The 26,070-nt window shown below is 40.0% G+C and overlaps 1 protein-coding gene across 1 annotated transcript in view; it reads left to right on the top strand.

The window, feature by feature from the left end:
- Positions 1-25,373, top strand: part of shank2b (SH3 and multiple ankyrin repeat domains 2b) — a 150,962-nt gene extending 125,589 nt beyond the window's left edge. Inside the window, exons 24-25 of the mRNA XM_086140296.1 lie at positions 1,226-3,719; positions 19,498-25,373. Of these exons, the coding sequence (XP_085996422.1) occupies positions 1,226-3,719; positions 19,498-20,026 (3,023 nt within the window). The 3' untranslated portion in view covers positions 20,027-25,373. The remainder of the gene's footprint in view (positions 1-1,225; positions 3,720-19,497) is intronic.
- Positions 25,374-26,070: the final 697 nt, after the last annotated feature.

Below are 26,070 nucleotides of genomic sequence, written 5' to 3'. Positions count from 1 at the left end.
GAAAGTTGGAAATTATATGTGCTTTTCAGAGGATGCATGGTTGCCATCTTGGCTTCTGAACTGCATGTCAAGTAAATTGTGCATTTAGCTCACTGTTGTATTCTATTAATGCTCAGAAGGCTTGCCCTGTGTGCTCTCACAATATTAAAACTAATTATAGATAAATTAGAGTGATCAAGTCAGCAAAGTGTGCTTCCAGGCGATAATATACAAGGCCATTAAGCATGTGCTGAAACCTCATTCCCGAGGCTGAACTTGAGGGATGTCATGTAGGCTCAGAGTCATAACAGTTTTGATTTTCGCATCTGTCAATGCCATGAAGAAAAGAATGCAGTTGCTGCAAAAAAAATGCAAAAAAGATGGGTTTGGATTTATGATGCACTGGATGATACAAATTTTGAATGGGAATTTTTGCCTCATTCTTTCGATAAATGCCAGCAAAATAAATGCAGCCAAGAGGCTGTGCAAGAAGTTGGATAGATGAAAAAAATCATAAAATGAAAGGACACTCTAAACTAAGTTACTCTGTCCAGCAGACTCCCTTGACATTTGAGCTAAGTGCATCCTGATTACAAAATCGTCCCTCAAAGTAAAATAAATGACTTTGAATTAGGATCAAAAAGTTGATTGTGTTCATGCTAGGGTTTTGATCAAGAAAATATTTGAAAGACATAGAAAAGAAAAAAAGATCTCATTACCTCCAGTAGTAAACATTTATGTTCTCTATGTCTAATTCTGTCTTATAAGACCTTCAGTATGTGTCTAATACTATTATTTTCTCATAAAAATAATGCATGCATTTTGGTTAATTTGGTTATTAGAATGGCTCTTACCTGTGTGACATGTAAAGAAATGGATCATGGGTGTGCTTTTACTTTTATACAAGATTTAAAAACATTAACTGAAAATGAAAGTTAACATATGACTATAATTATTTTTATTTAAAAAAAAGCCTTATTTGGTAGCTTAAGATTTGAATTCTAAGTCACACGTTTAATCTCTGTAATTTTTCAATTTTTAGGACATACATTTTTTATTTTTTTAAATTGACCATTTTTATCCACAATGTGGCCTATTTTGCATTTCAGTCATTCATGAAGTGTGAGATAGCAGTCACTTTCATCGATTAATTGAAATCTTAAGCTATATAAGAGCAAATATTAGATGAAAAGGAGGTATTTTTCTATAAGATTCTCAAAAAACTAATTATTTAATTTTCTCAAAGGTTCATCAGAGGATGACAAACAGGGATTCCTCACACCTCCTCTGCTCAAGTTCTCCAGGAGCCTCTCCATGCCTGACACCTCAGAGGACATTCCTCCACCCCCAGCCATTTCACCCCCTTCACCGCCTGCCTACAACTCAGCCGGGGGTCCAACAACCAAGAATTACAGTACCACACGACCCAGCTTCATCCAAAACTCACCCAATGCAGTAACAACCATTAGCCGAACCACGGATGTTAGTACGTTGAGGCGTGGCTATTTCCGGCAGAGTTCAGAGCAGTTTGAGAGCACGCGAACTAGAGGTCGCACGCCCGTGCCGGAGAACCCTTACTCCGAAGTGGGCAATAAGACATTGTATGTGCCTGCCAAACCAGCTCGGAGAAAGGGAATGCTAGTGAAGCAGTCAAATGTTGAGGACAGTCCAGAAAAAACATGTCACATGCCAGCAAGCCCCTCTGGTCCAGTTTCCATGCCTACTACGCCTGTGGAGCGCACATGCTCTTCCATTCCAATACCCACCATCATTGTCAAGGAGCCCTCCACCAGCAGCAGTGGCAAGAGCAGCCAGGGTAGCAGTATGGAGATTGAGCCCACTACACCTGAACACCCACCTCTCACCCCTACTGTTGGTGGCAGTGGAGGTTTACGCCCAGAAGACCCTCTTTCTCTAAGCAACCCATTTGCAGCAGCTATTGCTGGGGCCGTGCGGGACAGAGAAAAGAGGTTAGAAGCAAAAAAGAACTCTATTGCTTTCCAGTCAATAGATATAGGTGATGATGACCTAGGCGGTCCGACGCCGACACCTCGCCTTCGCCACTCGAAGTCAATCGATGAGGGTATGTTCAGTTGTGATGAACGCCTCAGAAGGATCATGGCTCCCCCAGTGCAGCTTGGACCTCCTGTTGGGGGAGGTAGCGGCAACATGACTGATTTTAATACTCCTGAGCCAACAGTTGTTCGTGAGCCTCTAAATACCAGAACAGGCCAGTGCCCCAACCTGGACAGTCCAGTTAGTCTGCCAGCCACCCCCCCTAAGAGCCACTACAGGGCCAATGGCACCTATCTTCATCCTGTCACTGGCAAACCCTTGGACCCTAATTCACCACTTGCCCTGGCCCTGGCAGCTCGTGACAGGGCCATGAAGGAGCAACAAAATCATCCTCAGAATCAGCCACAAAATCCTCCTCAGGTTCAACAAACTCCTAAACACGAAGCTCAGTCCCTCCCCATCCAGCCAAGCCACAAACCAGACCTCAATCAGCCACTGTTCATTGACACCAAACTACGTTCTGGGATAGAGACGAGTTTTGCTGCAATCTCAACAGCCACAATGGGACGACCCGGCCGAGGTGGCCTGCGGAGGCAGATGACTGAGCAGAAGTATGAGTCCGATGGGACACGGGAAGAACAACAGCATCAGGCAGTAGAGGAGAGAAAAAGTGCAACAGTGGATGTATCAGACACACCCAAGTCAGCTGGGCTTTTGATGGTCCACACTAGCACAGAGGCTAGCAGCAAGGGGAACAACTCAGATTTAGAGGGTCAGGACAGCAACAGACCCTCGGAGTTGAAGGACCCAAACCAACCCGATCCTCGAAATGCTCCAATATTGTCAGCTCCCCAGCCAGCCTCATCCCGAAGACGTAGCATTCCTTTAGGTGAATCGATGGACGAACCAGTAAAGCTACCTTTCCGCATTCCCCCTCCTCCTTTGGCTTCAGTAGACATCGATGAGGACTTTGACTTCACAGAGCCCCTCCCCCCACCTCTTGAGTTTGCAAACAGCATTGACATCCCTGATGACCAGGCTAGCGCCATTGCAGAGATGCTTCAACAGCAAAGACGGAACGGAGGACATCCTCTACCACCTTACCATGCCCATGCCCCGCCACCTGTCACTAATCAACATAAACATGTGACCAACAGCATGCCGCCCTCATATCCACCTCCTCCCCCAGACCCGGAGTCAGGGGTGGGTGACTCGGGCATTGAGGAGGTAGACAGCCGCAGCAGTGGAGACCCTCAGCACATGGAAACCACCAGCACCGTGTCCAGCATCTCCACCCTCTCCTCGGAGGGAGGCTTCTGTGACAGCGCTCTGGAGAGCCTCTATGCCACCGCGGACGGACACGCTTTCCTCGTGGACCGGCCACCTGTGCCACCCAAACCCAAAGGCAAGGCCGTCATCAACAGAACATCACTTTATCATGATGCGCTCATTGAAGAGCCACTGGAGTCCTTTGGGCCACCAGCTCAGGCTCCTCCTCCTCCCTCTTCATCCTCTGAACCACCTAGGACTCCTACACAACGGACATCCAAGTTGTGGGGTGATCAGCCACCTGAGCTGAGCAGCCCACCATCCACTCCAGACACCAAGAACACCGTTATCACTGAGCTGAGCTCTATTCTGCAGCACATGAATCGTGATAGGCCACCTAAGCCAGGAGAAAGTCTAGACTCCCCTACAGGAAACAGGGGGTCCTTCGGAACAAGGTATGCAAAGAGCTGTTTTCTTTTTCTAAATGTTTTTTTTGTCTAAAAACATTCATACAGGTCTACTACTTTTATTCCCGTTGCCAACTTAATCTCACCAACAGTAATCTTGGATCTTGCCACTTTTTTTTTGTTTCTTATTCTCTTCTCTGATTTTTGTTTGCGGGTGCTAAATTCAATGTGATTCATGCATTGTATTGTGTTATGCTACAGCATGGACCACTGACATGTGGGTGGGAAATAGTTCATTCTTTGCGTGAACCTGTGATTGTGGTTTGTTTGTGGTTTGTTTTTTGGTTCTGTGGGGTTTCATATTGTCTTGTGTCTCCTACAAAGTCAGGAATGTCTTAGTTGTAGTGGCCATTTAGTCAAGGAAAATATTTCTCACTTATTCCTCATGACGTCTAGCAAAGCGCTTGTTTGGGTTGAACAGCTTTCACCAGTAAATATGTCTTGATACAATCCTTGTTCTGTTTGTCTTAGAGTTATTTTTCTTTCTGTCTTATAGATCGGTGGTTATTCTTGTCTTAAAGGCTTAAAATAACAAGGTGTGTTATTAGAGTATGGCCTCTGCACTTTAAGGTCAGGGGGTCAACAGAAAAGCAACTTCTTTTGTGAGCAGAATGATTTAAACAAAAGCCTTCATAGCATTTGTTTTTTTGGAGTCACTGGCAATCTATTTATACTAACTTTCTTGCATGCCACAAATTTCACAGCATAGGTTTGCGATTCCCCAACCTTCTAGTCACACTGGACTTTAGGAAGCTGCACTCAATCTCCACACCGTGCTCTTATTCATCTAGAAATAGTTCCAGTCATTAAAACCAAAAATTATGTTCTTTGTTGTGTTCAGGCAACAATATTTGGCAATGAGGAATAATAAAATAAACATTTATCATTAGTAGATTTTGGAATGCAAACATTTGCTTCCCTCATAGTGATGAGCTCAGCACATATGAACAGATAAAGCTTAGTATGAAGAAATTTGCCTGTTTGGTAGGACATATCCTAAAATCCCTGAAAGTTCCTGGCAGATATACTCAGCTTTAAAATGTTCTCCTCAGGAGGGATCGTTCTTAAAGAATGAGACAGAATCTTGTGGTTGGTGTTGGTGCAAGACATTCTTTCTCCATTGGCTGAGTGATAGCTGACCTTTGTGTGGCAAAGAATACAGACACATATTCAGATGGGGTTGGGTAGATTGTCCTGCATCAAACAAATGTTGGATGTTGATGTGACACTCTGTACTTGTGATTGTGAAAACGATTAGTTATTGTATATTATAGACCAATTTCAAATGAAATCTTGAAATCTGGCAATTTTTTTCTGTTTGAGTCTGATGTGCACTTGAGGAAATATCTAGCAATTTGCATCTCTTACACCAAGTTTTGGTTTAGAAGGATAAATCTGACAAATGGCTGCAGGTCACTTTGTCATTGTAGAGGAATGTTGTAGTATTGACCCACATCAAAATATCTCTCTCCTGTGATTTTATTTTCTGATCTTGAATGCTAGGCTTATTGATTATAAATTCTGTAAACCAACAGTCACGAGCTGCATCAGTGTTGGATGTAGTTCTCAACATATATTTAACCCATTCTCATGTATCACATTTTGCTCTCTTTCCTTTTCTATCGACTTATTTTTTCTCCTGTCTCTAAAATTTTTTCTATTTTAATTGTTCAATGAAACTGTATTTTAACAAAGGTGTCCTACCGCCATACATATTATGGATATTAACTTAAGCAGAAGGGATCAATAGCCCATCGTTGAAAAACACCAGCTCCAGTAACAGAAGACAGCCTTAAAGTTTGGTTTTGTTTAAGTCTAAAGCTTTGCCCCTCCAAAAAGTCCAAAGGTGTTTCGTAAACCAGGAAGAATTCCAATATTCAGAAAACATAAAGCATAGCAGGCCTTGAGCTGGATATGGCCTGCCTTATATTTGCGTCTCCTCTAACTAGGCAGAATACTCTGTTACTTTATGAATAGAAGGGATAATATAATGTGCTGTTGTGCAGTAATAAACTCACTATATAGCATTTATCTATTTTTTTCAAAAAATAATTTTTTTCTGTATTTTTATTTTTTTGGTGAAAAATGCCAAAAGGACAAAAACAAAATTGTCCCTATTGGCTTTAAAAAGAAAAATGAACATTGTTTATCTAGGAATGGAGGGGAACAGTGAGTATTGCTTGACTTCCCCAAGACCCCCAAGATGTTTTCAGTCATCCAGGACATGCAAGACTCAAATTTGCAGTAAGTGGGACATTTTAATGGACCCTGCACCTGAACCAGCTCAGCTCATGGTTTTTTTAACTCACATCTTCCCCGTACAAGAGGGAAATAAAAAGCTCAATAAATAATTAACTACTTCCATGCATTTTGTATGGGCACTCCCATCGCTCATCAGAGGTGCATAAAGTAGATGGAAAGAGTCTAATCCTACGGGGTGCTCAGTTTATAGTTTTTTTGTTTGTTTTGTTTTTGTTTTTTTTTTCCTTTTTCCGTCTACTAGATAAACAAGATGACGTCTATCTTGGTTGCTTACTTTGTGACACCCAGATACTGCGCATGTCATGTCAGGCTTGGCAGCACATACTGTCATATTGTCCTCACGTCTATCATCTACAGCTCAAAGTCATGTCTGTTGACCTTTACACCTTGTACTTTCATTTTTAACTCACACATTTTCATTTTCATCTCCATTTTCTCCAGTCTACTGTACTTCCTTCATCTCCTCTTTCTTCATGCCCCTCTGTGTCCTCCATCCTCAGGTAGGTCTCATCACCTGCTTTCTTAGTATTTATATCTCAATAGAGAGCACTCTATGCATTTTTTTTTCAGTATTTAGCCTCATCAGCTTGGGTTTTATGTTTAATAGTATTAGCTTTGGAGTCATTGGCCTGGGTGAATGTTTACAATATATTAATCACAGATGGAAAAATATTCTTTAGTTTATTTTTCACTGGCTACATGCCTTTATTCATGCATATATCATCCATGGGAGATTATTAACTTGGAATTGCAATTTTAATTGTATTCATTGAGAAATTTCTGAAATAAAGGTTCAGAGTGTCAGTAATGGGGTATGGTGAGCATTTCTGAGTTAACATGAAGAGTATGATACTTGTGGGTGCTGCCATTGAAGATGTTGGCAAATCAAGGGGAAAAGATTATCGATCCTGCACACTCATCTTAATATTTATTAACATCATGTGTATTCTGGAAACTGCTTTTATTAGATAGATAGATAGATAGATAGATAGATAGATAGATAGATAGATAGATAGATAGATAGATAGATAGATAGATAGATAGATAGATAGATAGATAGATAGAGAGATAGAGAGATAGAGAGATATGTACAAACTCTAAAAAAGAATGAGAACCTAACAGGTTTACACTCATTTGCAGATCATCCAGGGGGTCAAACTCACCTGGGACATATATTTTTTTTATTCCAATTGTGAAGCTGTCTTTTGATTCTGGTCTGTTTGTTTATGGACACTAATTCTTCCCTTCAAATGTTTCAAGAAGATCTACTGAAATATCACAGGAAGTGAGGTGGATAAATAGCTGGAAAACAAAATGCTTAACTTGTCGTCCCCAGAAGATTAATCTGTCATGCATTCGCAATATCGTTCTTGTAGATGTGGTAAAATGTTAGGGTTTGGCTTCAAATGGGATATTTTCCAACATTAACCTTGTATTTCGAAGAGGTCCTGTCTGGAAGCAAAGTCAGTCTGTTAAAACTATTGCTAATATTAAATCAGAGCATGCACTCATACTTCCATCATTGTCCGTCTATCCTCAGCACATGCATATGACAACAGTTAAGTTTTCACCAACCCCCATCATCTTCTCATTGGCTTAAACCTACTGCTGCTTTCACTGCTCATTACATATTATTCATACTGCATTTGCCTACACCACTACCGTTTGAAACATGCTGACCAAAACTAATCGGAGTGTTTTATGGTGCGGTGAAATAGAAATAAATAAATGGAATTTGATCCAAAATCCTGTGGTGTGACATCAACTATAATATAGTGGTATCACCAGTAACTCCTTTATTCTTGATTTTCAGTCACTGCCGAACGAGCCCAATGCTACCACCATATCCTTTCATTATTCAATGTTTCTTTAGATGTGTGAGCTCATTTCAATACGGCCTCATGTTAATATAGATGTGCTGGCACAGAATAAATGATTAATAATGCATAGTGAATCAGCCTGGTTTGTGGCTTTGTTGCCATTGCCTTATGTTTAATCTTACAATGATTAAGCAGTGACGTTTTACAGCTTAAGTGTCTGTCCTTGTGCTATTACGATTAAAAAAATACATTGCTTTATTAGCTATTGTACTTGTTCATTGAAGAGTTAGGAGGTTGTAGTATTGTTTTCTTACGCTTCAGAATTCAGGTGGACGCATCTGGCAGCCTCTCAAAGTAAACTGTTTTCCTAGAACCAATGCTTGAGCTTTCGTTTCCTGAAGCAATAGTTTTTTTTCACCAAAGATGGTGCTATGATTTCAAGAAAAAATGTGTTACTCATAACAGATTTGAAATATGAGGTTCCAGTCAGGACAAACAGCGGCCATCTAGCTGCAGATACTTGGGAAATTTTTGTTTTTTTAAAGTTCCTCCTCTTAAATGTGGCTTAGGCTCTGCCATCAGATGAAAGAAATGAAACTGTGAACCTGCCATGGTCTAAACTTCTAAACTAGGCAAAACTTATACTCAGTCAGGGAATGTATTTATGAAGTTATTTAGTATGCCAGATATTTGTAACATGAATATAGAGCTAAAAGTTCCCAAACAAAACCATACAGAGAGATTTTACACTGAAAACACGGCATCACAACCAGAAGCTGTAGCTACCGCAAGGCATGGCGGTATTTAACTGTATCAGGAATACAAATTTTCACTGATTTTCCAGAATTTCTGCTAAGATACGATATGCCTGATCAGTGACTACTTGCTGGTATACTTGCAGATATGAAAAGGCTAGTTATTTATGTTTATATAACTTATTTAAATGGTTGTCACTCATTAATTCATTTGCTGTCTGCACCAGCTCTCCTGCACTCAGGGTTGTGGGGATGGAGCCTATCCCAGCTGTCATTGGGCATGAGGAAGGGTTCACCCTGTACCAGTCGCCAGTTGATCAGATGGCCACATATTAAATTTCTTTTCTAGTGTGCTCTTAGGTTCAGCACACAAAGTTTGCAGAAAAACTGAATGACCAAATGGAGATTGAATGTGCCGGTGATGAGTCAATTAGCTTTTCAAGTTAATCAATTAAAGGTAATCTTTTTGGAGCCTTTTAACATTTGTAAACAAAGTCACCATATGTCCAGGGAGATTAGGAATTAAGAATTAATTGGGGATCAGGAAAAATATATAGATTTATAATATATCTGTTCATGCCGTCATATCTAAGTCAAGTCATAAATCACGTGCAAAATAAAATCCATTCAACGCATGAAATTGGTAAAATGGAAAACATACGTAAACTCATCAGCATTTATGTTTTTTATGGTCATCAGCATAAGAACTGCAAATGCAAAAATGAAATTAATAGAATTTAAATTAATTTAGAACTGCTAACTTAGAAGTACCCGTATGCAGAAAACAAGTCTTAATCACAGAACCTCTGCTCTCTGGATTATAAAAAATAAACTTGTAGATGGTAAAAATGTAGTATGGTAGTCTTTTTTTGTGGTCACTAATAAATGTTAGTTTTTAATCCCATTTATGTCCAATAATTCTATGCAACTATGCAGCTTTGTAAGTTTTATTAAGATTCTTAACCTTTATAATTGGGTATGAATGTAAATTTGAACTACAATGGAAATAAAAACAAAATAATAATTGTTATTGCTTTAATAACCAAGTTGTTGATTATGAATCACATGACCGTCCACCCCCTTCAGATGGCCTTACTGGAGTGCTTACTGGAGTACTGGAGTCCAAAATACACATTCATTGCTTGATGTGGCTGTTGCTTTTTATTTAAAAGTAAACACTTTGTCCCCAAATTAGTAAATGTTTTTTGCAAATAAAGAGAAGTACTTCGTCTACTCTGGCAGTTTTAGTCTCTAACCTTTAAAAAGTCCCTCTGGTTTCAACACACAAGGGCTCTAAAGATGCTTAACAACGAAAGTCTGACTCTCAGAATGTTAATATCTGTATTTCATTTAAATTACACCATTGGTCTTGTATATAGGAAGTGAAAATATGGGATCCAGTTGTCGGAATGTGCAGACACCATGATTTTTAGAGTTGTCTACAATTGCTGTGTATCATAGGTTCTTGAAATCAGTAAATATATAAATATAGAAATCAGTAAATATATTGAAAAAAAAAAAATCAGTATATATATATTTACAAACTACATACTATATATATTTACTATATATGTATATATTAATTCACTATATGAATAAATACATAAATAAAATAAAGATACTCATACACATCTTCTATTAATTGAAATATTGGAAAATAATATATGCATATATATATATATATATATATATATATATATATAAAGTGAGCACAGGGTCAAGTCATCTGCAGACGTATCATCCTGAGTCCCAAAGTCCCCAAAGAAGTTCCAACACAAACATCATGAAAACACTATATGTTTATGCAGCAACCTGATTTTACACAGTACGAGCGAAGTACAAAACCAAAGTAAACTCAATGAATATTGAGCACTTTTTCAAAGCAAAACCATAGCACTGCTTTTAAAAATCAAATTCAAATTAAAACAAAACACAGTAATCACAGCAGAGCTGAGAGATTGAACCAAGTGCTTTTTATCACACTGTTTTCATTCTGAAGTCTACAAATCGGGAATTGATCTAAAGAGGAGATTGTACCAAATCTAATTTCACATCACAAACAATTACTGTAAATCCAATAAAGTGACAGTTTTTTCTTTTCTCTTTCTTTTGATCACGGGCATATATTTTTATTATATATCTTTATATATAATATATATTTTTCTTGACCCCCTTTTCACTGACTGTGGACTCTGTTTGAACCGCTTAATGAAGCCCAAAATCTCAGTCAGATACATACCAACCTAAAAGTCTTTTCAACTCTTTTCAACTGGCCACATTTTATAGCAAATAATTAAAATGAAAATTATGATTGACAGATTTACAAAAATCTGTAACCTCTTCAAACTGGATGCTACGTAAACTTTCAAGAGGTTCCCTTAGCCTTGTGCTGTAACATCAGCTGAGTGTTGTCAGGATTTTTGTCTTGTAATTGTTGGTCTCAGCCGCATGAGTCACGCTGCCGAGTTGCAATGAGGACTGCTAAATTTTAATTTTATTTCATCTTTTTACATCAGATAAGTATTGTGACCCCCAGACCACAAGTGGACACAGTGTGTTTCACTTTTTTTGCTTGACCCATAATATTCACTGGTTTTCTTTAAAAGCCTGTAAAAATCTCTGAGGTATTTTTTTTACCTGAGAATATGAAAAATATGAAGTAATTTTGGCAAGGACCATGCCTGCAAATGAACCAGAATTTATCTCAAACGTAACCGATAAATCTGGGATCTTAGGATTCATTGTTTACGTTGAAAGGGTAGTTTAACTGAGATAGTTTACGAAATGATGCCTAAGCTTTAATATGAAAGGAATAATGAAAACCCAGCTTTATTTGTTTGAACCCTTAACAATGGCATTGTGAGTCCACTGCAATAACACATCTATTGATGACTACATTTTTGTATCTGAAGAAAAAGCTCTGCTTGTGGGTCTGCAGTCTCATCAGCACACGTCCTTCCAGCACGTGTGGGAGAGGCAAGTAGGCAGCAAGAACCAAAAGAACTGAGGTTTATTTGGAAGAACACACCAGAAACTGAAAGGACAACACTGAAGCTCAAAACTCAGAATAATGTTAGGCCGCTTGAAGATGATGAGAGAAAGATAGACAGGACGCTTTTGCATAAAACTGACAGGACAATATGATAAATGCTGCCTCTGCAACAGTAAAAAGAGAACAGTAAGAAGAGCAGAAATATCAATAAGGAGGAGTAATACACCAAATAACTGAGAAATATGTCCACGGGAAAAAGGAGACGTGAAGACTAACACTGTTCAGAGAGGAGGGGGCAGTAACTTCACTTGTTAAAGTGACACTTTTATCTGCGACTTCCTTGGCAGTTGGCAGATATCTGTTACGTTTAGTTTGGTTTAGTCAGCCGGAGGTCTGTTTATTAGATCAGCAAAGCAAAACGGTAGATCACCGAAACTACTGCTAAGATTCTCACCAAGCAGACAGACAGAGGTACAAAGAGATCCCTCTATATTTGCAGAATATATTGATTGTGTATTTTAAGAAAGTATGATTGTTGCTCACTAATCACTAGATGACTGTTCATTTGAAGAGCTTCAGTGTCACACAAACTTAGACGCACGAGTACAGTAGTCCTTCCGCGGGATGAAGAGAGAAAGAAAGGGTCCAATGGGTCCGGTGAAATGTTGACCGTTGTGATTGCTGACGCAGGTGAACCGGCATCCTTCAGCAGGAGCGTTTTGGTTTGTCACTCAGGGGCGTTTGCGTGTTGGATGGAGTTTGAACTGATCCCCCGTTACACCACTGGGGTCTCTGACTATCAACCCGGTGCTCAAGAGGGTCTTGGGGTCGGGTGTGGACACAGCCACTGAGGAACTGGGTGTATGAAGTGGGTAGATGCGGTCCTGCCTCCATGAGCGTCAGACAGATGGCAATATAGACACACAGAGGATGACCTAGATTCACACATGCCCTTCCTCGCTCTTTCTCTTCTCACTCCATCTCATTTGTTTCCCTCCCTTCCTCTCCCTCTCACAATCGTCTTCAGCACCAGTAACATCAGTTTTCCTCCATTGGACATTTATGTCTTTCCTCAGTGTTCTTTTTTTCATCCCTGTCTCTTAGCCTCTCAGATTAAATGTACATCGGTTGTGCCTGTGGACGGAGTGGTTGCCAAGCAACCAGCCCATGAAAGCGGCCTTGAGGCCCATGGTGATGTCAGCCCAAGTCGGGGGAGGGGTGCGTGTTGGTACATCCATGCGTTTGTGTGTAAGAGAGATGGAGCAGGAGGCTGGCGGGCGTAACCCTCAGCAGAGTTCAACATCAGCTCATGCAGGTCACGTGCCACTGCTTTAGTGGGCCACCGTTATGTAACCCAGCACAGCCGAGTCAGACTGCATCAGTGTGTGAGTATGTGTGTGTGTGTGTGTGTGTGTGTGTGTGCATCCAGTTCTCTATAAATAAAGGCAAGCATGGCAATGAGTGTGACCCTTCATGTGTGAGCTGGTGTGTGCTTGAAAGTAGAATGGAGTCATGTGACACGTGGATTGGACAAGGGGAGGATCCCCAACCATTTATAACACAATCCCCTCCCTCTTACATGCTCAGGAACTTGGTGCGTTTGATTGGTGCGTGTTGAAGGTGATAAGCGATGATAGGAAATGAAAAATAGCTTATAGTAGAACTCAAGTAAATGAAAACAGTTTTGCAAATATGAAAATATGTTTTTGTTCTTTCAAGCTACTTATGTTTCCCCCTCATACTGCTGACAGCAGATCAATTACCAGATTCTGTCTGACTATTTTACACTCTTTATGGTTAAGAAACAATAATGGACGTGCTGAATTAAACTATTTGTAGCTGCCACAAAAGAGTAGAATTATTGTATATTCACTACGAGAAAAGCCAAGGCGTGCTGGAGGATCATTAATACTGAATGCTTAATCCTCACCGTTGTTGCTTGAAGATCAGCCTGCAGATGTTTGCTTTGTTTTTTTGCAGGTTTTCACATATATTTACGCACATGAATCTCAAGTGAATGAGGATTTCTGTTAAACTGCACCGAAATTGATTCAAGACCAGTAATCCCATTACTTTAATAGCCCATCATAACTATACAAAGGTGTACCTGCTTAGCCCTCATTATCTTCGAATATTGTGTGATATGTGTATTTTATACTTGTTATTGCTGTATAAATACTGGAGGCTGTCACTGAAAGGTAAAAGCCACGTAGGCATGACTTAAACCTTGAGAGGAACTACAAGAAATATGAATGAAAGTCAAGAGGCCAGGTCTCGGTGATGCTCTTGTTTCAAAAGGTAAAGAAATTACACTAAATCTTGGGAACTTCATGATCGGGGCCAGTCAATCACATGCAACCATTCACTTTGGGGGTCTCCAGGGTCTACCACATGTTTTTAGACTGGTGGGAAGACACATAAGACCCACCCAGACAAGGGGCCCCCCAGTGGGAATCAAACCAGGGACCTTCGCGCTCTAATTTGGAAGCACTAACCACTGGGCTACCTATATTTCTTTCATTTAAGACAACACCAAATGAACTGTGCACATAAAAGCAAAAACCATTACCATCAAGTCATGTCCAAATGCAGTGCTCAGTATGGAATATTTAGCGTTTTTGTAGCACTACAATACACAAATAACCTGCTACTAAAAAAGAATTACAGCAAAGAATATAATTTCAAATCAGCATATTAACTAATTGCAGTGCAAATGCCTCCTTTATTGGCTCCCCTTGCATCAGTGAGATACATATAGGATTTGACTCGGACAAAATTCCTAGGTTTGACTGTATAGTCTCATCATGAGGGAAAAGTCTCAAAAGCAGCATTGGAGTCGAATTATCTGTATGAAGTTGTCTCTTTTACAAACAAAACTGATGCTTGTTGGTCTGCTCAGATCAATTCGAATCACTGGGGCCTTAACTTGTTCAGGTGTCCAATTGTGCACGGACATTGCTACTATTTCCTGTTTTTCAGAAAATGATGTTGTTGCAGAAGATAGTGTCCTGTAGAACTGACAATATATTTTTAAGCTGTGAGACAGCAAGTACATGCCAGGGAATATAACATCTTCTGATCTTGATTCTCTTTTTGTTTCATTCTACTTCATTTGTCGTTTTTATACTTTGGGGGCCTCCTCGCCATGGTAGAAGCAAATGTCACTCAATGAAACGTGGCTTTTTAGTTGTTTTACAGTCATTATTTAATTAGATTGATACTTACATTAAAGCTGTGTTGAAAGAGGGTTAGCATTTTCATGTACTTACAAAGCTGCTGATTATGAAGTACCTTTGCAACTACTGTTTTGTTCAATAATTAAGGGCAATATATGGTAATAGTTATTTGTAGATGTTATATTGTAAAATCAACAAATCTTTCCCAACTAAGAAGATCAATGTTACAAAAAGAAACTAGTTTAGGTTCAAAAACAGGCGCTAGGCTTAAAGCTTTTATTTTTTGGAGATCCAAATTATCTGAAACACATTAAAAAGGCTCAGTACTCAGGGAGTTAAGTTATCCTGCACGCAGATTCACTGGAGGTTCCCTGTAGTGAATTTATACACTCATTGCTGCATGATTCATCCATTTATTGAATCACTGGACGAAGGTTGGGGCCGTATCTTGGCACCACCCTTTGCAGTTCACCTCTGATTCACCTCTACTAATGCACTCTGAGGCGATGCCGAACATTAAAATAGAGGGAGAAAACATTGCTGTCCAAGACCTGCAGCTCTTTCCTCACCCCCCACCCCGCCCCCCACCACCACCATCACCTACGGCAAATTAAGAACTGTATGCATCGGCACGACTTGTATTCCGGCCCAAACACCTAATGGAGACGTCTGTTCATAGAGAACATAATCAAAACCTAATGCAGGAGCCTAGTCGGGGAAACGACATGCATGCTTCGTTGTTTTGTAGTGGTCGGTATGATATTCCCCATATCCGGCTGTTCATCGGATCGCAAAGTATATTTTACGAGAGCAAAGTGAAATGAGTCAGTCCATTGATGCGTGGTCCTGCTGATAGATCTGCCTCAAGGTAGTCTGAATTCCTCTTCTTCAACCCCCCTATCAAATTTTCTGGATAAATCACCCCTTTCTTTCCTTTTTTTTTCTTCCTTTTTGCCCAATCCTGTTGACAAACACAGTGATAAATTTTGTTTGGATTGGTCCTGGTCTCCAGCCGACACAGGCGAGGCTTGCCTGTCGGTATTTGTGCCAATAAGAAATATTTTTTTTTTAATGTATGTATTTTTTCCTATTACCCTAAATATTCTGCTACACTCTTAAAGAGAAAATCAGCTTCCTCATTTGCGACGTGCGACTTTTCATGACTTCAAGAAATGGTAACAAGGTCATAGGAGCTAAACGAGTCTATGCTAATTAGTTGAACAGGCAATTACACACTCTTTACATCACTTTAGCTCCCGTACCCAAAAATGTTTTATTGATGGCAGAACACAGATACCGATCGGTATGTTTTGGCATGGCTGATTGCACTGATTGCAGGTGTTCCGTTCATCTTGTTACATTGAAAAAAAAAAAAAAAAAACAGAAAGGAGCTGGAGACAGGATTAAAAAATGGTTAGTTGCTGTAAAAGCTGAAGGCAGACAGATGGCACAGAATCATCAGTTCATAAATGTGTCATGTTCTTCAGTGCTTCCCCTTCTTCACAGCTTCTGTACTCCACCTGTGTTTTTACATGTGCGTGTCCTTAAATGTTGTTTAATCACACGATGTCTAACATCTCCATTCCATCCCATCCCATTCACCCGACACGACTCCCCGTGGAAAAGCTGCTGCTGAAACGTTTGCATTTTCCAGTAAGTTGCCAAGTTTGGTGCAAGCGGCACTTTGAATGGCCCAGTTCCATTTTGGCAGTTTGACCCCCTTAGTCCCCTTCACTTCCCTGAGGCTGTTCCATATGTTACAAGTAAAGGAGCGAAAGATCTGGGCTACACAGAGTATCTTCCAAATGTTGGGGAAAAGTCTGTTTGACAGTTAGGAGGTCTGGTCTAGCCTGGATTCTCATTACAGTCATTCAGCATTAGCACAATGTTGACTATTCGGTCCATTTGTTAGGCAGAAGCTCCACATGGAACAAAATCCTCGGCGGGAGTCTAAGAAAGATGTGATCATTGTGCATGTGGTGTTTTTTGTGTGTGTGATGTGTGTGTGACGTGGCCGCGGGCTATCTCTGTGTGTGCAGTGTGCAGTGTGTGAGTGCCAGTATGCATGTGTGTGTCACTCCTGCAAATTTCAGCACATCCATCACATCCTTCCTGTCTGGGGCTGCAGGTAAAAAAAAAGATAAATGAATAAAAACACCTTTACACAAACACTCAGGATTCTGTAGTTTTCCTTTCAGGACATTTTGTAAGACCATCTTATTTCAAAGATATATTTCCCAGTTAATTTTGCTCACATTGAATCATCTGGTTTCATCTGGCAATTTAAGGTGAAAACTCCTCTGAATAAACATTTTCAAATTCAGTCAATTGTCAGGGAAGAGGTGAGTTATAATAGAAAATACATTTCACAATAGCTATTTGGCTCCTGGCTCCTTAAGGAAACTGATGGCACTCTCCATTTTTTCTGGCTACAAAGCGGATGAAAATTCCAGATGTAACAATGGTGGTCCATCTCTTGATAATTTATGGCTTCCCTGCTGTCTGGATGGCATGATAAATTCCTTAAAAAGAAAATATTGCATTTGGTGCAAATTATTACATACTTTGATATTTTTAGCTTGGAATCAAGTGCAAAAAAAAATCTTAATATCATGATGCCTTAAACTGAAAATTAATAAAAGTTATCCCAATGTTATGTGATACTTTTTTGGGATTTATAAACTTTGTACTTCATCTGATCTGTTATTTATTGTTTTTATTGTACATACAGTACATATCACTAGATGACACAAAGAACAACCATCCCTTTGAAACTTGTTGAATGATGTGAAACTGCTGCAGCAGGTCCAGACAGTAAAGTCAGTGAGGATGGGGTAAACTCATCTAGTTTTATGCTTTGGATTTATTCTTGGTGTGAATGCGAGTTTGGAAGCCATATGGATAACTTATGTCTGCTAGTTACAAAGTTGCAATTAGAAGACCATAGGACTATATAGTTAAATAGTTCCTTTGTGATGACGCTGTTGTGTACAAAAGTTTTTTTATGTTCAAAGATGATTACTTTAATGCTTTATATTCTGTAGATTCCAGCTTGTGTATAAAAGAAGCACAGCTTGGTTCTCAGGAGGCTGATCTTGCTGATCTCAATTATGATAGATGAAATAAAAAAAAAAATTGTGTTTTTGCTGATGAAGTAGTTTGATACATTAAAGTCGCCCTTGTATTGTTTGAGCTTCCCCTTGTGTTGCAAAGCCTATAAAAATGTAGAAGCCAACCTCCCCCCCGCTGCAGCCTGCCGTCAGACATCAGTGGGTGGACTGAACCACCGTGTGCTGATGCTGCACCTGAAGGCCCCGGCCTATGTTAGAGCTGCTGGGAAAGGTGTGCATCTACATTTTGACTGATCAGAGGCCGTAAACACAACGTAAGCTAAGAGATTTATCATTTTCCTGGGGTGTCACATCAGTCACCAAACCATACTTTTGTTCTGAAAATATAAAATATAAAAATATAGCTTACAATTAATGTAATATTCAGTCAAGGTACAATAAACATGAGCAAGCACTAGGTGACCTTGGTGAGGAGACACTGTAGGCAGTCTTCGGTCTGGTCGGGGTAGAAAGAGAGAGCGAGAGAAGAACAGGGAGATAAAAAGCAAGAGAGTGACAGACAGTGAGGCATATTAGGGTTGGAAGAGCTCAGCACAAATGATCTCTTCCAGGAATAACGGTAGCTCACGTAACAGTAAACTAACGTGGTACTAAATGATATGATACAAAAAATAGCTTTCATATTCATAAAAGAAATAACAATGATGGACACCTGACAGGACCACGTCACCAGATCAAGGTACGACCGCAGGGACCCTGCGAGATGCGTCATTTAAAACTTCACGAATAATAATGTATCATAATCCCTTAGCGGATTTTTGCATCTTTTAGTTGAAATGGTAGCCATGATTGACTCGGTATTCAGAGAATAACACCATAACCAAATCAGTGACCCTGTTTCACTCAGGGAGGCAAATACAATCCTTATAACATACACCTATTGTATATAAGACAAGTCTGTTTCAGTTGCTGAGCAATCACGGTGATGTCTATCAAAGTAAAATCTTATGCAAATAGTGTACTTTATTTTCTTTCCAAGTGACCTAAATATTAGGACCCAAACATAATATGGGTTATAGCATCTTCTGTGGGAGGAAAGACATTAACACATTTCCTTTAATGGCTAAATGCTGAGACACCAGTCACATGTACTGGATAATTGCTCACTTATTGAGCCATCCACTGAAAAGAACAGCGGGTTTCCATCCATTCATCCAATGTTCAATAACTCATCTCAAAGTGGAAGACAGAGGAGATTGAAGTTGCCTTCACGCTCCTCTCCTCCTTCAGCTGCTGCCTTGAACGCCATCTACTGTTGTTGAAGCAGCATCACACCAGTCCGTTCCATGTGAGACAAAATAATATCTTTTGTCACAGCTTCAGACATAAACTGAGGTCATATCTTATGTGCCATTTCAAAATTCTTAAGGGAACTTTTCCATTTTTTTTCTTTTTTTTCCCCACACTCTGCTCACATCGCTGTGTTGTATTTATGGACTGCTTTTGATTCTGAGCTATTTCTTTACTAACATATATTGACATTCATTGGATATTCAGTCTTAGGCAGGATCAGAACACTGAGCGGGGTTCATGGTTTATGTTCAAAATATTAAAAGCTCAAACTGATACTTAATTGTAAGAAGGATCCCAGACGGGTTTATTTGAACTGTCACCTTCTCTTCCCTCTCAGGCCCCCCATTGAAGACTCAGGAATCCGTAGCAATGCTGCGGCTGCTGCTGCCCTTGCCTCCACGCCCCCAAGTAGTCTGCCTTCCCAGACGCACCCCTGCAGCCCCCCAGACTCCGGATCCTCGCTCACTCCCTGCTCCTCACTGCCGCCCTCCGTGTCGCCCACCCTCACGGACGTCTTTGGCCTTCCCACCCCACCCATGGGCAGCGGCGGGGGCTACAGCCTGAGTTCCTCATGTGGCGGCAGCGGGAGCTCGCGCTCGCCGTCACCCCTCACGCTAATGCAGGCGGTGGCAGCGTCCGGGAAACCTTTCGCCTCCAAGCCCATGGAGCTGTGGAGCAAACACGACGTGGCCGATTGGCTGGAGAGCCTCAACCTCGGGGAGCACAGGGACGCCTTCCTGGACAATGAAATCGAGGGCGCCCACCTGCCCTCGCTGCAGAAAGAGGACCTGATAGACCTTGGCGTGACAAGGGTGGGCCACCGCATGAACATCGAAAGGGCCCTCAAGCTGCTGCAGGACAGATAAGCCCAGAGAGGCCGGGGTGGCGATGCATGGAGCTTGGGCCAAGGAGAGGGAGAGAGAGAGAGAGAAAGCGAGAGAGAGAGAGAGAGGTCGCGTCAGTTTTACCAACCTTCATCTGACATAACCTCAAGCCGTGCAACAGGGTGAAAGTTTTGTCCAAGTTGATGCTGCCTCCTGCTGTTTTTGTCCTCTCTCATTCTCCACCGCCGCCCTCATCTCAGCGCTCCGGTCATGTCTGACCTCTTCCTGGAAAGCTGCTATGTCACATCTGTGCGAGGCCAGTACGAAGAACGGTCCAGAAACTACAGATGCTGGAATACTATTTCCTCAAACACTGGAGAAAAGTACTTGTCTGGAAGTTTATTTGACTAAAAGACTGAAGCTCACCCACTGCTTTGGAATACTAAAGACTTTTTCCATACACCCCAGTGCGGGTGCATGAAACCAGCTGAGCTGGTTGTTGCTCCTTTTCTATCTTTGCTAGAGTTTGTTCAGAGAATAGTATTTCTTCACTAGAGTCCTATTGGAGTTATATTTCTGGGTGCATCTAAGGTTGTAGAGAAACTCCTATTTCGTTCTATTTAATTTAATGGTTTTCCACTTGTTTGTGTCCGAATAAGAACATTAGCTGACATGTTTGAATGAATATAAAATCGTATCATATGTCCACATACCTCACACACAGGCACACACACACGCACACACACGTACACACACCGTCCATACGAGACAAGCACCCAAAGTGCGGATACACATACTGTTACTGTGATGGCCCTCTTCTCCCCAGAGTGTTAGGAGGCGGTCACAACAGGAGCAGCACCTGTGTAGCAAAGGTTGTCCACCTAACTTTATCCCATCGGCATCACTTCATGATCCAGGGAAAACCAACACCAAGATCTGAGCTTGAAGTTTTGGAGCAGAACAAATGTTCACCCAGAAATAGCATCAGTTTATGCTCCAAAAGGTACCATCAGTGTGTGCATGTGTGCGTGTGGATGCATTGGAGTATGGGTGAGTGAGAGAGAGCTGGGTAATATAAACGCATATATACATATAGATCAATACTTTATAATTCTATTGTACCAAGGGTCACCTTATGAATCCTTATTATTTGTTTTTAAATATTAGGAAAATGCCATAAGTATTAATTACAAAGTAATTATTGCTTTAAAAAAGTGTGGTAAACTACAAACAAACTAAGGAATCATCTAAAGAGTCACAAGAAGCTGACAATTTTGAAATAATTTATCCTCTATTTATCCCCTTCTGGAAATTTGAATCAGGACTGTTCAATTCAAGACGATAGCTCTGAAAAATCACAAAATTACAATTTGCCTGGAAATCAGCAAACTTCCTGAAAATGAACATTTCAAAATGGAAAAAGAAGAAGTTTTATGTTTATAGGTTCAGATTTCAAATATTTTAAAGACCAAAAAATCCAAAAATGAAGTCGTGGTATTGACTGTCTCCTCATACAAGGGGGAATCCTCTCAATGTGTATGATGTTTATGTGATATATCCATAAGGCCCAGCCCTGTGTGTGTGCGTGTGTGTGAGTTTGCGTGTGTGTGTGTGTCCATATATCCATCACATATCCACAATATAGAGGAAACTAGAGCGCCTCTCTACATGTGCACTTTGCTGTCTTCATTCTGCCAAATCTCCCTCCTCTCCACCATCAGCAGGTCACCACTGAAGCAAAGCCACAGCCCCAAGGTGGATGCATGAAGCTGAGATTTGATTTTTTTTTTTGTTTTTTTTTGCTATGTTAAACAGCATAGTCATTTTTTTTTTTTCAGTTTGATACCGCAAGTTAGTGGAGAGAGTCGAGGTGAAAGCGGTGACATTTGTAGAGCAAGAAAAGAAAATTTTACCCCCCAACTCAACATTATCAAACTCAGTGATGGATGAGTTGTAACTGAAGAGCCCAAGCGAAACGGGCAGTAAATACATTGTGATACTCATATATCTTTACAGCAAGCAAACACTATTTAACATCCAATTTAGCAGTAATAAGAATTTTTACAGGTATTTAACATTTTACTGCTGTGACTTATATTCATTCCAAAACAGTGATGTTAGCTTACAAATTTAAATGTATCATATTTTGCAGTGTGCTTAAACTTAATACAGAAGTTGATATCTGAAGTCACTGAACACAAAGCTTCTCACTAAACATTTGAAAACATTGGGTTGATCTTTATTGATGGTTGATGGGATGTTTTTATACTTCAATAATGTATATTTGCCCTGAAAAACACAGGATCATTCATTTTCTATCCAAGGAGAGATTTACTAATTTCAAATCTAACCAATGACTTATTCACCAGCAAAATTAAACAGTTAACAATGCGCTCAGTGACTTGTACTGTAAACTTAATAGACACATGACCTATGTAACACTTCATACATTTATCAGGGCTCCAAATAAAAACACATTTATGATTCTGTGACCTTTATTAACATATTAACCCCAACTGACTGTTAATAGAAGGCATTTGATACAAGGAGCATGAAATGTTTGTTTATCAGATCATGATGAATTAGTTCCATCTTCATAACTGATTAATTGTAAACACAAACATCGCTAGTGAATGACTATCAGTCACATCAACTGTTATTACCTATTACTCAAAATCAGCATATTAACTTGTTTGGATACATGTGCCCTTATGGTACAGTCTTATTAGATGGTTTTCCATAACAACAAGTTAGTAGAAATTAGATGACTGGCAGTGTTAGGACATATTTAAACCTAAGTGGGGACATTTTTAACCACAAGTTCCTAATTATTCTTTTTATTTTATTTATTTTTTTAGATACAACCGAACCAGAAGTCAGAATCAGATCCTAGCTGGTCAGACGGCTGTGGCTAGTGATTCTGAGCATGAAAGTCTATGAGAAGATGATATCTTCCAGTGAGCCTTCGATAGTATTTGAAGAATGTGGTCCTTCTTCATGGGGGAAAAACGCATGGCAGACTGACTCCTTTTCCTGTATAAGTAACTGGCAGGGTGAAGCAGTGCTCAGAGCAGAACCAGAAGAGTGCATTTACATTACTCTACATGCCTCCCTGCTCTCTGACGTGATTTCAAAAATGTGTGAATTTAATGTCACAAGACGATCATTTAAAATCGAAAAGATATATTCAGAGTAAAATAGATTTTATTTCCATTTATTACATTTTAATTGCATATGAAGTCGACTCAAAATCCACCCGAAGACCGAAAAACACTTCAGATTTGAAAGACTTCGTTTTTATAACAAATTCAATTATAAATTAGTAATAAATAATAAATTAGTATAAGTAATAAGTAATAAATTAGTCAGACAAATTAAAAGAACACATCATTTCAATCCACCTGTGGACCCAGATACAAAAAGCTGATTAGATATTTTTGCTATATCGATCTGCAAAGCTTCATATTAGCTAACATATATATATATATATATATATATATATATATATATGATACAGACATATATAGGCCGATATCGACCACTAAAATCAGCTGACCAACATCTCAGTCAGAGCATATACATGATGTGTTTTGCAAATGAGCCAATGGTGAGTGACCTGGACTATAAGCTTCTCCAAGTCCCATTTTCTCAGTGTTTTACACTTTGTTATAAGCACCCTAGATAACATTAAATCACCATTTATAAAGCAGGAACAATAGGTGTTAGTCAGCAATGGTTGGGACCCTTCAGAAGGAGATGTCCAGCCTGCACTGAAATGTGTAAATAAGAGTGTTTAACATGAGTACAGATGTTTATTTGAGTATATGTATATCTATAAAAAGGTTAGGAGTAAAAAAAAAAAAAATTACACATTCTTTGAAGGTATCTTTATATTTGCCAGAGCTGACCTGATGACCAAAGCAGCGGTTTCACTTGCCCCACCATCCTGCAGAGGATGCCTTAAACAACTGAGATCCCCCCCTGCTCCTGCTCCCCCGCTGCACTTTGCTCTGATATAGGTGGAACTTTTGTTTTGCTCTTTCAGAGTGTGCTCTGATATGTGCTTGACACTAAACCCACATCCAGTTTTTATTGGAAGTTCTTTGGTTTCATGTCACACTCCCCGGCATCATGTAGTTGCAGCGTCTAAGGAGGAAAATGAAACATTCAAACACTCTGTGTTCTGTGAACATTAGCCGTACAGAGGCTGGCACGGGACCATGCTGCTAGAACCCTGTTCCTGCTCCAACGTGTCACTTGTTTTCAAGCAAACTGCAGCGTGTCGGAGGAGTAGAAAAGCACAGTATTTTTAAAGATTTGTATAGAGTTCTATGAAGTTTTATAGAGTATTATCTGAACAAAAGCTGTTTAACACTGACGTGTGGATTGCCAAATACAGAAATATTATATAGATAAAAATGGATATTATTAGACTTATGGTTTATGTAAGAAGCAATATTTATTCTGAATGAATCTCCTTGGTTGTGTTTTCTTTTCCCATTTTAAAGTTACATATCATGATGCGATCACTTGTCTGTGTTTCGGTTAATAAAGTATTGCCTAGATACAGTCTACTGCAGTAGATTTCAGATATTTTGGCCAATCGAGTGACCACAAACCCAGGTATCTTCTGAGCACCATTTGCCTGACTAGACTTCTCATCTTCTAAAACCCTAGAGTCTAGAGTGTTCAGCATTTGTGTTAAAACAGTAAAAAAAAATACAAAAAAAGTATATAAAAAAAAAAAACTTGTACATTTTAAAGAATATATCTGCAGGCCATCTTGGTAGGAAACTAAATGAAACACACACATATATGTGTATACACATATATGTGTGTGTGTGTGTGTGTGTGTGTGTGTGTGTGTGTGTGTGTGTAAATGCATAAATCCACCAAAAATATTAGCGGTGGCTGTTGTTTCCTGGACATGGATCAACAGTTTTCTGTGTGGAAATGTAGAGCTGAGTAGATGTAGGAATCTTTAAAAATCTTCACCGTGGAGTGACACATCACCAGGCCATGTTCAGGACAGGCATGGCTAACTGACCCACCTCCACTCCCCTTTTCAACACTCCTCTCACCTTTATCATCGTCCAGCATTTCTTTTTCTGTCTATTTTTTTTTCTCATAAATAGATTTTATTCTTTAATTAAGTCTTTATAGAGACTAAGATGTTTTCGGTAATTTGTGCAAAAAAGACTTGTGTTCATGTTTTCTATGTTGCTGTAATTTTGTGCTGCTGAATCATCATAGAGTCAACTAATTACTGAAATGAAAAGAGAGAAATTTCCTGTAACTGCACTCTTTCTCCCCCCGTCCCCTCAAATCCTCAAGACTTCTTGTATGGCAACCAAAATTCACTGTAAGAAATAAATATAATATTGCACTACTGTGGAATCCCTGCTAGTCCTTACGTTTCAGGTAGTGTGTGTGTATGGACTACTATGGAGCCACAGGAGTGTGTATGGCACTCCTGTGGCTGATCAGGCTTCATCAACCAAAGGATAAGGGAAACCTGCTACCAGCACATTTGGTGTCAGATCGTCGGTTGATTCCTTGCTAGTTCATTATCCCCGACACGCTTTGTCTTGTGTTTTCTCACCAGTTCTTGTGACCCCTGACACCTCTCCTTGCCAGCCTGGTTCCTGTCACCCCTGTCCAGCTCCTAGTTCTGGAGACCCCTGTGACTTTTCCCAAGAGACAACCCTGCCCCAGCACAGCTCCCCATTAACCTTCATTGTCAAATAAACCCCTTAATGCGCTCTACCTCCACAGTGGCCTTGTCAGCTGCTGTTACCCCTACAGCACACCCCACCTGAGTTCCTCTCTTGGTACCCTGTCATTTGCTTTTTCTAGGTCTACAAAAACACATTGCAGCTCCCTCTGGCCTTCTCTCTTAGGGTTCTCAAAGAATACTGTATACTGCATCCGTAATACTCTTTTTAGGCATGAAGCCAAACTCCTGTTCACAAATGCTGACTTCTTCTCTCAGTCTAGTTTCCACTATTCTTTCCCATAACTTCATTGTGTGGCTCATCAACTTTATCCCCCTATAGTTGCCGCAATTCTGCACATCCTCCTTATCA

Source organism: Fistularia commersonii, chromosome 3 (genome assembly GCF_037954325.1).
Source record: "Fistularia commersonii isolate RoL2024-O1a breed Wild chromosome 3, RoL_Fcom_v1.0, whole genome shotgun sequence".
Classification (NCBI taxonomy): domain Eukaryota; kingdom Metazoa; phylum Chordata; class Actinopteri; order Syngnathiformes; family Fistulariidae; genus Fistularia; species Fistularia commersonii.
Note: the sequence above shows the minus strand (reverse complement) of the source record. Positions and strands in the feature narration are given on the sequence as shown.